At 41.5% G+C, this 18403-nt stretch overlaps 1 protein-coding gene across 2 annotated transcripts in view; it reads left to right on the top strand.

Moving 5' to 3' along the window:
* Glis3 (GLIS family zinc finger 3) overlaps positions 1-18403 on the top strand; it is a 423182-nt gene that overhangs the window by 319936 nt on the left and 84843 nt on the right. For both annotated transcript variants that reach the window (NM_001432483.1, NM_001432482.1), the window contains 2 exon segments: positions 4021-4182; positions 8184-8294. In NM_001432483.1, coding sequence (NP_001419412.1) covers positions 4021-4182; positions 8184-8294 — 273 coding nt within the window.

Genomic DNA, 18403 nt, shown 5'->3' with positions numbered 1-18403 from the left:
CTGAAGTAGAAACAGTGAATTCTGAAAACACTTCCTGTCATGTGATTTGCATAAGGCAGTGGAGAATGATATCATATCTAGAGCACTGGTTCCCACTCATGAAGATGGGCCCTAGAGTTTAGGTTCTGGGGTAGGGTCAGAAAATCCATTTTTCCAGCAGTTATCCTGAGGATGCTGATTCTAGTCTGGGCATCATGGCTTTGAGGGCCTTTGCTCAGACAGTAGCTGTCCCGGTGTGTAACCTTCTCATGTATAACCTGCCCAGACATACATACCCTCTTCAGCTCCCATCGTCTTCGCATAAGTAAACACTGGGTTGTATTCCTGTTTGCCTCCTAACTTCTGTGGACCGCGATCATAGGGTTTGTTCAGGGGGCAGATGCTATCTCGATCAAATTCATAACAAAGAGAAAATGTTTAGCATGGACCAAGTATTTAGTGGATACCAGATCCCATGTCCACTCTCCCAGCCCTGCCACTGCTTGTTTGTGTTTTCTTTTAAAGAAAAGTTTGTGTGTTTTTTTAAGTCTTAAGTTCATTCCTCCTTCCATTTTGAACTCTTTAAGTGTGACTGCGGGGCTGGGGATTTAGCTCAGTGGTAGAGCGCTTGCCTAGCAAGCACAAGGCCCTGGGTTCGGTCCCCAGCTCCGGAAAAAAAAAAAAAAAAAAAGAAAAGAAAAGAGTGTGACTATGGTTTGGTTTTCTTCATCTTCCTGTATTCTATCTGCTTTTGATTTAAGGGCATCCAGGACATGTGATTCAGTTATGAGTTACTAGTCTTTGGCTCCAAGACTTAAGCGCTGATTCAGGAGGGAGAAGACCTGAGCCAGAGCATTGAAGTTTTGCAGGCGTCGAACCACAGCAGGGATAGAGCAGCTCACTGGCAGTGTGTATCTTAGCTCTCCGGGTATAGCTTGAACTGTGGGAACCACACAGAGAAAGCCTGTGACTCAAACCCAGGAAATAGTCCTCATGCTTCTGACTTCCCTGTATTCAGGTGTTCATCTGCAAGGTTCAGCACCTCTGATAGCTATGTCAAGGTCACGAAAGATAACAAGGTGAAGAGGAAACTATTTCTCCGAACTCTTAAGGAATCCACTTTTAGCTATTTGGGAAATTATTTCTTGTTATCCTGCCTGAATGTTGGCTTATTTTTAAAGCATTTGCCTTTAACTGAACTTGTAAATGTAGGGGTGAAACTGCCCGAGGGAGAGGGAATTCTTGTATTGAATTGCAGGGCCATTCCCATAATGGATGATAACATTTCATTATAAAATTGTTCATTTTCAAGTTCCATCCAGATGCTATTAGAGAAGCAAATGGCACGGCAGCTCCTTCCTCTTTAGAGAATCCTCTCAAAAGTTCATTGAGGTGACTCTGACCCATTGGGTTTTAGGGCCTCTACCCAGCCATCTGCCAGTCCTTGAAGACGTGGGTCTAGAGATTCTTCAAAGATGCTTTTGCAAAGAGAGTGTGTGTGTGTGTGTGTGTGTGTGTGTGTGTGTGGTTTTTTTTCTACTAGGAGCTCCTGCATCCATGAAATTGCCTTCTGAGGATGGCCTCACACCCTGTCTTTAGTCGTTTCTTCTGAAGATATTGCTATCCTCCCTTCTGGCCCACCGTGTTACAGAGGGAACCTCTGACATCACCTGGATTTTCATTATTTTTCAGATTGTCTTTTTTGCTGACACATTCTGTGTGGATGCCTTTGCTGTCTTTCAGCTTTGTCTCTTCATGTAGTTAGGGTGTTCTGGCCGATTCTCACTTGGTACCTTGGAATGCCAGACCTGTCGCCATTGCTGCCGCCGCCGCCTCCGCCGCCGCCTCCGCCGCCGCCTCCGCCGCCGCCTCCGCCGCCGCCTCCGCCTCCTCCTCTTCCTCTTTGTCTTCCTCTTCCTTTTCCTCTTCTCCTCCTCTTCCTCCTTCTTCATCTTCTTCATCATCGTCATCATCATTGGTGGTGCTGGCGGTCAGTTCAATTCTAAGCAGACATTTAAATGGACATTTAATAGAAAGGAACAAGAATTGGTAGATTCGAGTACCTTACATGTGAGCACATGGACAGTTTAAATCGCACCAGCACATAGCTGGGTTTCTCATGACACGGGGGAAGTGTCATACATATCTGGCACCCATAGAAAGCCTGTTAATTAAGCTGTCACTGGTCTCTACTCTCACGTTGATGCCCAAACAATGTTGCTTTCTCCGTAAGGGTTGAGGTGACTGTAAAAGGGATGAGAGATAGGGGCCCAACTAATTCTGGGTATATCTCACTGGAACTAGCCCCAGAAAGACATCTGCCCTACAAAAGAGCCTTGCTAGGAATGAGGCTACAGGCTCAGCATGGCCAAAACCACAAGCTCATTTCAGACCTAAGTGCACTCTGCCAGGTGATTCCAAGCAAAATAAACTGGGCTCCAAGTCTTTGCTCTGATTCTTCATTCAGAGTGAACCTTAAAAGCAGACGTGTGCTTGGCAGAGACCTCTTAGCTATGAATTAGGAGTTAATTTAGAACTCTTTGATCCTTAAACTTGAGATCTATTTGAAAATTTGCAGAAACAAGGCCCCATAAATTCCAGAAACCCCCCCCCCCACCAGCAATGCGGCATTATTATACACTTGGCTGTGATAAAGTCGTCAGCTTTGTCAGCATTCTTCCTTCTTTCAGGCTAAATTTATTTTTTTATGTGAAATAGAAATCAGGAAAACACCGAAAATTATTTTAAGCAAAATATCGAAATTGAAATAAACCAACATATGTCCGTGAGACATGTATAACTCTCAATCAAAAATAAGTGCAACTTTCATAAATTTCTTAAAATACTTCAGCATGCAGAATGTGATCAACTTAAATAGATGGAGTTCTGTGACATTCGCTCTACTTATTAGTTCATCCTTTACTTCAGGATGAAATTTTCAGCTACTAAAACCTTCCGGACCATAGCCCTCGTCAGTGAGGGACGCAAGGCTTTTTACGAGGTCCTTGCAGCACGTCCATAATGACGATTGATTTTGAATGGAAACAGCCATCCTCACACAGTCCTACTTGGATCCATGTCTGCCTGCCCCATTCCCGCTATGTCCCTCAAAAAAAATTGTCACTTATAGGCTTTCCTGATCCATTTTCCTATGGTTTCTTTAAATGTTAACATAACTTTGATCTTATAATAAAAGCTGATAATTTCCCTGAAGAATTCATTAAATTAATGGTGTTTATTAGCAAACTACAAACACATTTTTTTAAATTAACCTTTTATCTTTCTCTTATTCATATCTAGGTAATGTAAATGTTTAAAATAAACAACAATAATACATTTAATGACAGCAAGAATAGTAAATAGAAGTTTCTTTATTTGAAATGAAGTAGCGCTAAGTGACTTCTCTGTCTCCTAGTTGTCTTTAAAAAAGCATTTTGAACACTGCTTGGCATCAACCTACTTGTTGGCAATGGCCACCCATTTGGAAGTTGAGAAACCTAGAAAACATTCAAGGGCCTGTCTGATTGACCAGAGCCTAGTGGGCACCTGCCTTCCCTATCCTATAGTCTTAGACCTTTCCTGCCTTCTTTTTTTGTCATAGATCACTTTAATTTTAAGTTCGGTTTCTGTTGTTGTTGTTGTTGTTGTTGTTGTTGTTGTAAACTTTCTTCCTTCCTGCTTTCTTCAGTGTAGACCAGTTTTGAAATAGAAAAAGTGTGTTAACTTTTTAATAAACCTTCAAGATACTTACTACTATATTTCTATTGCTTGAGCCAGATGGCTCACAGTGAATATTCTCTGACATAAGTAATCACAGAAATCAGTTTGGGACCAAAATCTGGTATGGAATGTGGCATGTATGTGCTATGAGAAAGATGCAATTCACATAAACACAGGGGTATTTTTAGAAGCAATATTTGTTACTGTTTGGATTTAATTTCGTCTTACTGTTAGCTAAGTACAAGCTAATGGTTGTTTTTCTTCCCTCGCCTCAAGCATTTGGGTCCTGCTCAATAACTAAAACTTGTTTTCTTTTTGCAGTTTGAAGGTTGCAAGAAGGCCTTTTCCAGGCTCGAGAACCTCAAGATTCACTTGCGGAGCCACACGGGTGAGAAGCCGTACCTGTGCCAGCACCCAGGCTGCCAGAAGGCTTTCAGCAACTCCAGTGACCGTGCCAAGCACCAGAGGACACATCTTGACACTGTAAGGATGGCAGGGACTGGCCACCTTCCAGCCTCAGCTGTGTGTGCCAACGGGCCCCTCTGATGGTAGGATGGTGCAGGTGTTTGCTTGCTACTCTTCAAGTCACGGTGGGCAGTGCCAAGCACAGCAGCAAAACACAGTGAAGTGTTCGCCAGGCCTGCCCTGTATGGCTGCTTTAATTTTAGTTTTTTTTTTTTTTTACTTTGTCGTTGTGAATTATGCTACATATCAGAACTTTCTAGGACCAAGGGGTTATTTAGTCCCTGCTCTGTAGAAAGTTCAGGGACTATCGTGCAGTAGATGTTGGCACACAGAATGGCTACCAGAGATAATTAAAGCGGTTATCTATATATCAGGCTGTACCAAAATAGACAATGTATGCAGTTGGGAAGAATATGAAGTACAATGTTTATGCATTGACCCTGTTCTTTTCCTCTGGACCTAGCTTTTCAGCCAGCATGGTGTTGAGCATGAATCCAGTCTTTTGCTTTAGAAACCATCTGTTATTTTCACCTGCAATTCATCTAAAGAGACAGACCAGATCTTTCCCCGAGTTCATTTCATACATGCCTTTTTCTGTGCTAATAGTCACACATCCTTTTATACCAACCTTATGAGAACAATTGAGTTTTTATTTTCACACCCTTAACTCCCTTAATGCCACTACGTTTCGCTCCTTGCGAATGCTGTCTATGTAACTTTTGTCTTTTTATTTCCTCCCATTATGTTGATCGCACTCCTCTGCCTCCCCGAGCTTTGAAGCCATTTTCTTTACAGGAGGCCAGGTAGATGCTGTGTAATTCCAGTTCACTTAACAAAGCCGTTGGGATAAATGTATTATACACATCGCCGATCTCTTATCCCACGTTCCCGCACATAATGTATTCATGACAGTACTTCCTCTGTGTTAACGTTCTGATGTCTATTATTAAACTACACCAGAGTTTGAATTTTGAAAAGATACTATTATTTCCACACACCTTCTCATACATATTTAAGATTCCTCTGATGTTATAGTTGACATATTTATTACCTTTCTTATATTAGTCTCTATTAGTCATATTTGTTGAAGTCATTTTAGCTTTGTGTGTCATATAACCTTTCTAAACAGAATTATCTCCTAATATATATGTATGAATGTGATGGTTCGTCTGGTAAATACCTGAAACACAGTTAGCAAAATACCAGAAAAGAAGATAGACCCTTTCTGCTTGAGCCAAGTTGAATTTATTGATCTGTTCCGGACTATTAGATACAATATTAAATAAGTACATGAAAATTTTTTAAAAATTTCGACATATAAACATAAGAAAAATTATGATATAGTGTCTGATTTTGTTTCATCAAAAATGGTCCCGGTCTAATCCAGCATATTTTCCAGTTTGCCATTGGATCATGTCATGGAAGTGGGAAGCTTCATAAAGCAAAATTGTCTAAAGAAATTGTCCCAGCTAACCCGTTCCCTGTAGTCTCAGAGCTGCCCTTGAGGAAACCCAGTGTTCTACAATACCCTTCTTTGGTGCTAATCTTAGTTAATCGCACAAAGCATTTTAAATAGTAATTAAAACATTAAAAATATATAGTCCTTAAAAAACCTTCTAGATAAAGCTGCCTACGATAATGATTTTGACTTGAATTCAGTACATCAGAACCCAAGTCTTTTTTATCTTTTTGAAAAGATTTTCTCTATGACACTTGTTCAAGCTATAATTTTTCTCTAAGATCCAAGGTATCTCCTATTTAAATGTTTATTCCCTTTAGTAAATTGTTAAACTTTAAAGAGCATTTTGAAGTCAATCGCTTGTTTTCCAAAGCAAACTGTAGCTGGTTGAAGAATTTATAACTTAAATTCAGGTTCATTCCTTAGACAAAAGCTGTCAGGATTTTTGGATTAAAATATCTTTTCAACTAAACAGATTCTTTATTCAGGAAAATGATTTTCCCACAAAGATTATTGGGTTCATTATAATAACCCTGAAATTTTTCTTAATACAATTTCTCTATTAGCATCTTAAATCTAAATAAGGGGAGTAATTACTCAGGACAGCAGGAAAAGAATGAAATACCTTTTCCGATGGCATACAGCATGCCATTTTAAGCTTGGATAATCAGAGATAAAATTATGGGAAGGAATACCACTGCTATTCACACCCGAGCCTGAGAGCTGTTTGGGCCTCCTGGTCCCAGATAACAGGCACAAGGGGGAGGACTCAAGGCCAGTTGTGAGGGCTGGTTATATTCAAGCTTTCCCCAAAAGTACCTCAAATCAAATGTAAAATAGAACCACAGCCCTATTTGGAGCACCATAGATTTCTAGAGCACACCAATGTTCATAACTCTTCTTCCCTGAAGCAAGCTATCCTGGTCAGAGACATGAGTGTGTGTGCTCATGTTGAAGCTCCTAATGAGGATGGATGTTGGCTGCTTGCTGCTTTGAGGTCAAAGCAGAGTAGGGAAGGGTTGTTCAAGAAAGCCAGGTGAGCCCAGAAAAGATTCCCAAGTTAAAACAAAGTCTTTGTTCCCCCATGGAAACCTCTTAGTAGGTGGCTTTCACCAATAACTGCTCACTTTTTAAAAAGGTGAAGGGCATCGTTCCTCTTCTTCCAACATTTATTGTTAAGTCTCTTAGAATTTAATACAGGGGGCAGAACATTCTGTAAGTTCTGAGACTACAGGGAACTGGTTAGCTGGAACAATTTCTTAAGACAATTTTGCTTTATGAAGCTTCCCACTTCCGTGGGCTTATTGATTACCTATCCTTAGGTAATCAATCAATCATCAATCAATCAATCACAATCAGTTGAGAGCAATCCGTGAGTAATCACATCCAATGTTCAAATCGGGGGTTTTAAATTAAAGGATATACCATGATTCTGTCTTGTTCTTGAAGTGGGGGAAAATGCCAAATGCTAGTGGATTCTAAATATTGCTTCCAGTAAGCAAATAGGAACATGCATGTGTCTTCTCAGAAGACGATAACCACATGAAAACGAGCCTCACAGAGTAAGGGTAGGCGTGGCCCACTTTTGTCTGTGGTACAGCAGGCTTCCAGAGCAAGAATCCTACCATCCAGAGAAGAATTCAGATCTTTCTCATACCATACAGGACCAGGTCTCGGTTCTCATGGTAAATGGTAATTCACCTCATATATACAATCAATCCTGTTTTGGTTCTGTTTTTTAATTTCTTGCAATAGCCGGGAGATTTGGGGTTAGTTTGCACCCCAAGACATTTGTCTCCAAAGCTTTGACAAGGACGTTATCAGTACTATGTGCCAATGTTGGTGTCAGGATGGACTTGAGTTGGTCTCACCCTGTGCCCTCAGTCTCACCTCACATTTTCATACGCTATTCTGCTGCCACAGGGAACTGGGAAGGGCAAATTTTCACCCTTGTCCTCCAGCCAAGGGCTCATTCACATCCCTAAGGCTTCACTTCTCTGTGACTACTAAGATGACTGTTCCTCTGCCCAAGTGTGAATTTGTCTGTTGTTTGAGACTTACTATTTCTTGCTCATTTTACACTAATTTTTTTCCTTCTTAATTCTTTCCCTCTCTTTCTGAATCAGGTACCTACCCTCTGAATCGTACCCAGTCTTTTCTGGACTTTTCTACAGCTTCTTTACCTGAGCCCTTAAAGAATCTGTTTACTATTTCTGACAGTACCAAAGATTTTCTCAGGGAGACACAATTGTAAGTATGTAAATATTAACTTCCACATTAAAACATTCTACGAGAGATTTTTATGTTTCCACCGCAATGCAAGGTAATCTCTTTAAAAATCAAGGCTAGGGCTTCTCTATGGGGCATTTTTAAAGTTTTCTCTTCTCATCTTTATTTCTCAAATTTCCTGGGTGTTCAATTAAAATGCATGAATATTACCCAGCACTTGATACCTGTCATTTCGTAACAGTTCTTGCTCTGAGCAGTGTGAAGAAAGCCTGACCTGTTACCTTTGCAGTTTAACCCCAGCTCGCTCTTTCTTCTTCTTTTTCTCGTTCAGAAACCTTATGCCTGTCAAATTCCAGGATGCACAAAACGCTACACAGATCCAAGCTCCCTAAGAAAGCACGTGAAGGCACATTCTTCCAAAGAGCAACAAGCAAGGAAAAAGGTAAACTTCAAAGAGAGCTTTCCGGCCAGGAAAAGCATGTTTGAATTATTCTTGCAGTATGCAGAGCTTCTGTGTGGCGTTGGAATCCTTTGAGTTTGAAGATGTCCTATGCTGGATACTGAGGAGAGAGGTCTTCTCTGAGGTTTCAGCAAGGCTGTATGTAGTTGGCTAATACAGTCATGTAAAAAATTTCTGTGGAAGCTTGTATATGAGAATTGGGGAAAATTAATGCCAGCCACCAACCCCAGGAAATGTTAATAACAAAAAGCTTTTATGGAAAGTTCTGGAAGCTCTTTCTGGAGAGAAAGACTTTTTCATAAAAGTACCAGCTAGCTCAAATAATTTCCACTCTCATGAAGAACTTGGGTGAGCATCTTGGATCGAAAGAGACTGTTTCCCATGGTTGGCTTTGAGGGAAGCTCGTTGAGAGGTAATATGTATGAAACCAGGGGTGGAGGGACAAAGTACTGAACTTAAATTGGCTTTGACATCAGTGACAGGTTTGCAGCTTCGAAAATCTGCAAATATTACCTTGTTACAGGTTTGGAATAAATGTCTAAGGTCATCCAACCATTTCACACTGTACCTCAATTGGCTGGCCAGACTGGCCTTCTAGAACTTTTGAGACAGGGAATTTACTATCTTTTAAGTAATTTCATGACTGAGTTTCTATGGGCTTTGTTGGGATTTGAGGGTGTGGGTGCATATGCATGTGTTTGTGTGAGTGGACACACACGTGTACACACCTATGGAGAGAGCTGTCGTTCCTCAGGAGCTGTCCACTTGCTTTCACATCCACCTCTCAGGCAGTGAATGAACAAGCATGTGCCACCATAGATGCCTTATTACTCAGACTGATCTCTGGTCCTCATGCTTAAACAACAAACACCTCACTCACTGGGCTCTATCCAGCACCCAAGCTTTTAAATGTTTGAACATTTAGTAGGATGTCCTGTGCATGGAAGAAGCGGTTAACTTGCGGTTTTTTGGTTCAAGGGTATTTGGGTCACTGTGGCTTCTTAATTGTGCACTTTTTTCATTGACTGTTGTTTGGGGGATGGGCACTTGACATTTGGTGTTGGGAAATCTTCTATAGTTTTTTTTTTTTTTTTTACACATTTAAGTTTTTCTGTCTGAAAGTACTAGTTTGAGTACCAGTTGAGGGCTTATATACAGAAAGTTCTTAAACCAAGTCTTCCTTTTGAGAAAGAAAAACACAGATACCAACTTTTAAACCAATCTAATAAATCAAATGCTAAAATATTTTTTCTCTAGAATTAGATTTAAATCTCTTTGTAAAATAAATCGTTATCCAGAATCATTTGGCATGAGGTTAGAAAGACAAAGAGCTTTTATTTAATGCAAATAAAATTGAACAACAACGTCTTGTCTTAAAGTAAGGGATTTTCCCAGTTGGATCCTTGTGTAGAGACGTTGTCTATTGGCTTTGTCATTGTCTGTAGCTTATAAAATTCGAAGGGATAAATTATTTATTTAGCAGAAGAGGGTTTTCATTTCTAAATCTGACCAATTCCTACCTCTAATGTGTCCCTAATAGGTGGGTTTTATTAATAACATCAAGCTTATTGGTAAAATGAACGCTCCTTCACAGAGCCTACTAGGAGGCATGGGAGAGTATTTGTCACCCATAGAGACCACACTTTTGAGGCTCACACGTGTAGAACACACGGGGTGTTTCGAGATTGTTAAATACATTCGCTGTAACAACAGTGTGTTTTAGCCTCCTATAAAGGGAGAGTAAGCAGACCTTGAGACTGTAAGGTACGATTGTATTTATAGTTCTCCTGCAGCCTTCAGCAGGCAGTCTAGGTAAGAACAGTGGGCCTTTGAGCAGTCTGATGCTCTCCTATCATACACTGCAGCCCTTCCTTAGCTCTGACTTTAGGGCAGTAATGTATTCCCTCTCTCATGGCTTTGCTTTGCAGAAAATGTTTGCATTTTGTGCAAATGGTTGGATCAGACTTGCTTGACTTTCTCTTTACATTTTGGCTCCATCCTCAGTGACAAATGTCCAGTGTTTGCTTTTCAAAAATCCTCTCTACATCTGTGATGGCTAATTCATGACATCAAAATAATGAAAGTTGCTTCATCTAACAAAGAGAGACCCTGTGTCACTCCCAAGAGAGGCAGCTGCTGATAAACCCCCAAATCAGCCCTTCCGTGCTATTTAAATCGCATGCCAATATCCCAGTGTGTTACATTTACACGGTCCAGTGTTGTCACTAGACCTTTGAGGGCTTCTAATTGCTCACTCACATCAGGACTTGGTATTTGAAATATTTCCTGGCCTCAATAGTTTTGAAAAAAAAAGAAACAATAAACCTTTTAAGGCAGAATTAAGATTATTTACGACTTTAATTAAAAATTGGAAAACTGGCATGATTTCAAAAAGGGCTTTACAAAAATGTGAATTCATCAAAAATAACCATAAAAATTCCAAGGTGATAAAGGCACTGTGGAGTAATGGTCCCAGCCGTAGGGAATTGTTTTGCTGAAAAGAATAAAACTCTTTGCTGTCACACCCTGTTAGTCATGGGCCTGCTTAATATACCCTGCCTGCCCTCCTCCCTCTAATCCTCTCTTTAACCTCCCCCCAGATGCTAAATGACATTATTTTGGTGTTAACCTAGCCAGTTTTATGAGGCCCAGTTCTGAAATCGGGCTCAGTAACAAACACCCATAAAATAATGTATATACGGAGACACAGGTTGCTCCTGAGTGGTGCCCTGACTGTAGCCATCCGGTCCCTCCGGACACAGGACACATTCCATCCGAAAATAAGATGGACCTGGAATCTTAGCTAAACATTATTCAAGATGTTTAAAGAAAGAAGAAGAAGGAAAAGAACAGGGGAGCAGAGACCTGCTTATCACATCCAGAGAGCAGTTTCTCTCTTTGCAAAAAGCACACACACACTGCTCAGCCAACATGCACCCAGACTTGCACACCTGATGTGCGTTGCAGTTCCTGAGTCCATTGAAACGGGGCACAGCGATACAATGAGTAGCCAAGCATTCAATCCACCAGAAAAGGTCTCCATCGAGAATAGAATTTAGCCTCCAGAGCAAAAGGCACAGAATCTGTCCTTCAATTCTTCCCGACGCGTGAGTGAAATAAGAGAGGACTAAGGCAAATGAGCCACTTGAAATTCTTCTCAAGGCTGTGAGTTTATCAGAATTTTTCATTTTCACCTTGGAAGTACCATGAACATGGTTTCTTTCAACTCTAGCCATTGTCAAAATGGACTTAAAGAAAAATGAATACAAGCAATGCCTGGCCCAAAGTTAGAGGTGACACGAATCTTCATCCAATAAAGATTCTGAACTTCATGTAAGTTGTTAATGTTTGTTAGACATTGACCTTAGATTGGCTGAACGTCAATGATGTTCACTTCCTCGACCTCAAAATAAGCTTTTGCAATTACATATGTTTGCATTTCAGACTTAGAGTTAGATCTGTATTCTGGCTATGCAAGGGCAGCTTACTTAATGCAGTTTTCTTCAAGTGAAACATGATTCTTTAGACTGTAAAGCCAACACCTTTCCCCTGAATCTCCCCAAAACTATAAACTTCATGGGGGAGCCCATGGCTCACCTTGCACTGTGTAGTTCTTGGAACCATGAACAGATAGATGGAAATAATACTTTCTTGTAAATTGGTGTTTGCAGCAAAATGACGAATGAAGCTTGCTTTACTCATTGGTTGCTTTAGTCTGTGGGTTGGGGTCTTGGTAGGCGTGGTGTATGTCCAAGACCTTCCCAGATTTCATAGTTCCTTTTCATTATCTCCTGTGTTCCTCAACAGGAATCAGTTAAAATCACTAATACAGTGTTAGGAGTTAGCCTTACCACAGTTTGGCCTTAGGAAAACGAGTCCATTCCCTCTGCCATGCTTTGGTAATGTGTCTGTAGTGGATGCGTGTGAGGACGATTCTGTTATCGGGATGATATTCAAGCAGTGGAAAGCTGCCTTCTTTAACAGCTCACAAACATCTGTGCATTATCCCACTGGTGATAAACGACTAACTTCACACCTCAGAATGATGGGTGGTGAGACACATCTGGAGCCCCATCCCCCTCAGCTGAGAGGAGCTCAATTTCAAGAAAGATTCTGGGAGATGCTCTTGCAAGAAAAATGTTTGGTGAAAATAGTGATGAGAATATGTGCTTGTGTTTTAATGGAGAACAACCTTACACATCATCACGAATTCTAACATCTATCGACCATGATTGCTCCTTGGCACAAGTTGCCTGGCAGCTTCGATGATAACCTGGCCCACCATAATACAGCTTTTATTTCTGAAGCATGCTGCTCCTGCATGGTGATTGGGGCTGCTGGAACAGTCCATACTTCTGGGAGTTGACGGGGGGCGGGGACTTGAAGGAGGCTGTCTTTGGTCGGAAAGACCAGTGACTGGAATGAGTATGTGTTCTTCATGCCGTCAGAAGAGCAGCATTCAGCTTCACAGGAAAATAGGTGCTGTCATCCCTGGGATGATGGCCCAGGGCCTTCACAGTGATGAAAGCTGGTGCCCATGCTCTGCTCCTGAAACACGTTTCTTGGGCATGTTATTGGATAGCTTTTATTATTTGATAGGTGGTAGTGTTCTTGTTTTGTTTTGTTTTTTTTATTTATTTATTTTGGTTTGTGCGCATGAGTGCTTTTGCCGCATGAGTGCTTTGGGCTGCGTGTATGACGGCATCTTCTTTCCTGCTTTGGAGGTCAGAAAAGGACACTGGGCTCACTGGACTGGAGTTTAAGGTTCTTTGTGAGCCACCATGTGGGGAACGAGAACTGAACCCACGTCCTCTGCAGGAGCAACAAATGCACTAATGTCCCTTAGGGAAGTTGGCATTCAGAAGGACCATTTCATTCACAGCACCTCATGAAGCAACTTTTCAAGTAGATATTTTACAAGTGTCCCCAAGGTTTCATTTGTTACATTTTGTAGGTAGTTATTAGTTACCTTCTGTGTGCTGGGCACGTGTTAGAACCACGGGAACAAACACATGGAGGAGATGTGTTTCCTGCTCTCTTAGACTGGCATTCTGCTAAGGTGAGCACACAGTGCAAATGAGGGAGACAAGGAAAGGCTGGTAACAGGAGGAGTGTGAGGTGAGATGGTCCAGGAGCTGAGCAGAAGGGCTCAGACACTATCCCTTTAGAAATGAGGGGGAAAGTACACTGGTTGTAGTATTCTATGAAAACCATTGATTTCAGCCCAAATATCATAGTATCCTGTTTGAGCTGACTTTCAAAGAATCCAGAATTGATAACACGTTTTGAATGTCTGGATCATCTAGGGGATTTATTTGTATGTTTAGTTCTTTGTTTTTGAGACAGGGTACCACTGTGTAGCTCAGGGTAGCCTTGAGCTTGCGATCCTACTGCTTTAGCACCCTCAGTTCGGGGAGCATAGGCATGCCACCACTTTAGCCTTAGATTAATCACCTCTTTCTTTGGGCTGCCCTTCTTAGTTGGGGTGGCATGAAAGTGACAGGTTCTGGTCATCAAGACTCATAACTTCTACATCCAGCCACAAAGCATGGCTCAGGAGGTCATCATGTGGGAGTCTTTAAGCCTGATTTGCAGGTGAGGCCTTGGCTGGTCCTGAAAATTTGAGCGAAGCGAGGCTGTCTCTGCACTAAGATGCCCGATCTAATGGAGACTTGTGCTTTCAGGGCAGAAGTGATGAGTGTGATGTGTCCTGCCTATACATGTGACATGGTACACGGAGTGTCTTTACAAATGTCAAAGGCTGTTAAGGAGTGAAGTCTTGTAGTCCTTGAAGCCACTGTTGTTGATTCGTCACAAAACTTTGTCATATGCAGTAAGGTCATTTCATTTTTATTTCTACTGAGGATATAAAACCAAACCCCAGGATATAAAAACAAAAGTGCTGGGTGTCTCCTGTCAGTCTGGCAAACCACATGAAGAATGCGGATCCTCTGAGGTGCTTTAATGGGCAGTTTGGGGCAGTCCGGTGCCCAGGCACCATTACCTTATAGCAACAATTGCTTTTCTAATTGATTGAGAGACAGAAGCTCCTGCATTTCTCATTCTTTCTCATGATTATGATGAAAACGATTTGGAAAAGAAAGCATTTACCACAGAGTCTTTGTAGTCTCAATACTGTGCCGAAGCTACCAAGAGGCAGGGCCACACTGCCCTTCCCAGGTGTCCTCCCTCTTTGTCTCCGCTTCCAAAGCGCCCGAGCCTCTTTTCATGGTTTCTGTTCCCTCTGCTTGTTGGTGCCTGTCTTCTCTCACCTGCTTCAGCTGAACTCTGTCTTCTCTCTCCCTGGGAAATACTTTCACATTGTTCGTACCTTGGCCCTCTGAGCTGGGAGGATTTATTTTCAGGGTGATTTCACACAAGGGCTTGGATATGTCTGATGCAAAACCTTTTCATGGCAGATCCTGGGCAGGTGGCCTTGTCCCTGCCACGTTTAGATTGGACACCAGGAGGTACTGGCTTCTTTTACACCGTGCCTAGGGTTGCATCGTGACTTAACAAGTTACATTCCCCCAGTTTTTCCACTTTCCCGTCTTTGCAGCTAGTTTGAAAGGCAAACATTGGGCCCCAGAGGTGAAAGAGAAGCTGTTTCAGGAGGAAAGCATTGTTGTGTCACGTACCAGCATTCCCTGGCAGCCCATTGTGACTGACAGCAGATGAACAATGTCCTTGGAAACTTTACTCCTTGAGAACTGAGTATTCTTGGAGGAGCCATCTCTCAGCGATTGCTGCAGCCTGTCTTTCAGGAACATATGGCTGCTGCAAAGATGGCTCATAAAACGGGAAGGAAATGGACCCAAACCGGAGGGAATTAAAGTTTAAACCCATGATGCTTGATTGCGTCCAAGGGTTAGTACCTGAACTTCCGTGGGATGGATGGAGATGCGTAGTTTGAGGAAGCCCAACGACATTTCCCCAAAGACATGCAACACAAATTGTTTTTCTTTAGAAAGGTTCCATGAACTTCATTGACATTAAGAAATTAAGATTCTAAGGCAAAAGCAATACACCTAGTGAATGACTGCCTTACTTATATGACTTTGGTTTTAACTACCGTCCCCTAAGACATTGTCCTGTTAAGAATATTTTGCCTTATTTTCTCTTGAATATTGACACCCCAACATAGAATTTTAAAATACTCAAGTTATTCTACAAGTATTTTCACCACATTTTTGTGTGCCTGAGATTTTGTTACGTGTTTGGGTATATGACATGGTAAGATCCTCTCCTGGGAGACAGAGAGGCAGTCTTAGTTATGGCTTCTAGTCTGTGATAGAACTCCATGACCAAAAGCAATGTGTAGAAGAAAATGCTTATTCCTGCTTGCAACTTTCAGGTCACCGTTAAAAGACCTGAACACAAGGCAGGAACCTAGAGGCAGGAGCTGAAATAGAGGCCATGTGCTGCTTACTGCCTTGCTCTTCTTGGCTTGATCAGCTTGCCTTCCAATATAATCCGAGAGCACCTACCCAGAGATGACACTGCCAACAGTGAGCTGGACCCTCCCATATCAATCATAAATCTAGACAGTGCACCACCGGCATAGTCGTAGACCAATCAGAAGGGGAATTTTTTTTTAATTGACACTCCCTCTTCCAAAATGAGTCTAACTTGTGTTAAGTTGACATAGACAGTGTAGATACTCAAGCTAGATTTTAACAAAATAAGGACTAGTTATTTTTCTCGTTAATTGGAGAATGGAATTAGACTGTAAGCAATGACCAGAGTCAGGATTTAATGTACTTCTAGAGGATTGGAAGGAAACAATCTGGATTGAAATGAGAGCATAGGAAGTAGGATGGACTGAATATGAGTGGTAATGGAAAGGGACAACTTAAGAAAACAGCAGAGTTCTGCTCTTTTGGGTTGATTAGCCAGGGGTAGGAACCATACTCCATGGGCTAAAGCCTCCTCCGGGAAGCTTGAGTTCTTAAATCTTTAAGATTGATTACATCAGACCCACAGCAATTATCAGATAATGGAGTCAACTGACTGCAGATTCTAGTCACATTCACATAATGTCTTCACAGCAATATTTAAATTGTGAATGTTTTATTGACTGGGGTGGATTGTAAGCTAGCCAAGATGAGACATAAAACTGACCATCACTAAGTCCTTTATGATGAATTTTCACTGTGGTTTCTTTATTTAAAGATAAGACTAGCTGTGTCAGACTGAGGCATCATGAACTTCTAAATGTCCCTTACACTGGTGCTAATTGATTATTCATTAAGAACAGAGGAAAGAATTAATTATCAGATGTGTCTGGTCCTACTGTCTTTCATTATAGCATTGACTGTTCAGAGTAAATATGTTCAGGTTAGTTAATTTAGAAACATAGTGCTGAGAGAACAGACTATTCTTCTTTAAGAAAGCCGGTCAATGCTGAGTTTTTAACTTATATATCACATTTGATGCTGGAATTTATGCAGTTGCACAACATTATTATGATGTTAAACTTACAAAGCAGTGGTTTTTGTCAACTTTATAATGTTGTTAATGCAGTGTCCATGTCATATTGAGATGATGGCAATAAAACCCGGAGCATGGTATGTGACATAGTGAATATCCCCATCCAAGCTAGGTATTCTCCAAGGGTGATGTGCTACCCAATACACAGGATTCAGAGAGAATGCCAAGAGATCCTTGAAACTTCAGCAAGCTAAGAACAATCTGCTTCAGGTACTTTCATTAATTAATTTTCCCCTTAAAGTGATCTTAGCTGCTTAAAAATAATTAATGAAAAGAGATTATGTGATTAAAAATTGATAATCTATCTACTCTACCGCGCGCCCCCCCCCCACACACACACACAATCTCATGACTTTTTTTTTAAAAAGAAGAGTTTTGGAAATCTCTGCCAGACAAGTGTGACCTGCCTATTTTGTCTTTAGCTTGAGAATGGCCGCCTAACTCCAGACCATCCATAACTACTGCTGTGTAGAGGGACGGTGCTTGGTTCTTGTTTGCATATTGAAGGGATTTACCTTCTGGCCTTTGTAGAGGCTAACTATATGCTGAGTTGACCTTACCTAAATTCACAAACTTAGCAGTTTGCTTACTTTTATATTTATTACCCATTCTATTTCCAAATTGGATTATCTTTTTGATAAGGACTGAGTAAGGGCCTGGATTCAGATCTTCCCATCACCAACTTTAATGGTGGAACCTTTGATCAGTTGCTCAGTGTCTCAGGACGTGAGCTGCACATCTGTAAACTCAGGCTTGTATGAACTGTTTCCTCAGACTGTCAGAGTGAGCAGTGAGAAAGTCCACGCATGGCGATTGTTGCTGTCCTTTACTGAGAGGGGTCAAGGTCTTCTGAGGGTGGTGACAGCATGGGTCAGTGTGGGGCATGTCAATGTACAGTGCTTCACTTGTTCCATTTCTGTTGAGGAAACTGGCTTTGATAAACGGAAGAAGAGGCCAGAGTGAGGAGCTAGAGAGATAGATCAGCATGTGAGCACTGGTTGCTTTGCCCGATTCCTGGCACCCACATGATGACTCGCAGCCATCTTTAACTCCAGCTTTAGGTTGTCCAAAGTCCTCTTTTGGCCACTGTGGGCACTGAAGACTTATGGTGCACATGTATCCGTGTAGGTGGAGCATCTACACACGTAAGAGTTTTTAAAGCCATCAAAAGGTAAAAGTAAGAGAAAGCAAGTATTTTCTAAGGGGAAAAGAACATTTTTCTTGACCTATTGAGTTTTAATTTGCTTAAGAAGTCACGTAGCTGATCTTGAGGCCCCTCCACAGCTGCCATTTAAAGATGAGGTGAAACCCAGCCCCTGTGATTCGGGAGACTTCAACTGCAATCATGGAAATAGTGATATTAAGAAAGGGCTCGGGTTCCTGCCTCTGACGCTTCCACCTTTCCGAGCCATCGTGAATGTATATATTACCTTATTTCGTGTCTTTGGCCTTTAGACTCAAGATGAATTTTTTATTACCATGTCTAATCTCTAGTGTGTTTCTGAGACGCTAACGGCTTAGGAGGAGGAAGGGAGCCAAGTGTGATGGCAGAGATGGTATGCCGTTTTCCTTTGAGCCAAGAGGCCTACAGAATTTGTGCC

Source organism: Rattus norvegicus, chromosome 1, assembly GCF_021556685.1.
Source record: "Rattus norvegicus strain SHRSP/BbbUtx chromosome 1, alternate assembly SHRSP_T2T, whole genome shotgun sequence".
Lineage (NCBI taxonomy): Eukaryota > Metazoa > Chordata > Mammalia > Rodentia > Muridae > Rattus > Rattus norvegicus.
This window is presented reverse-complemented; position numbering and strand designations above follow the sequence as displayed.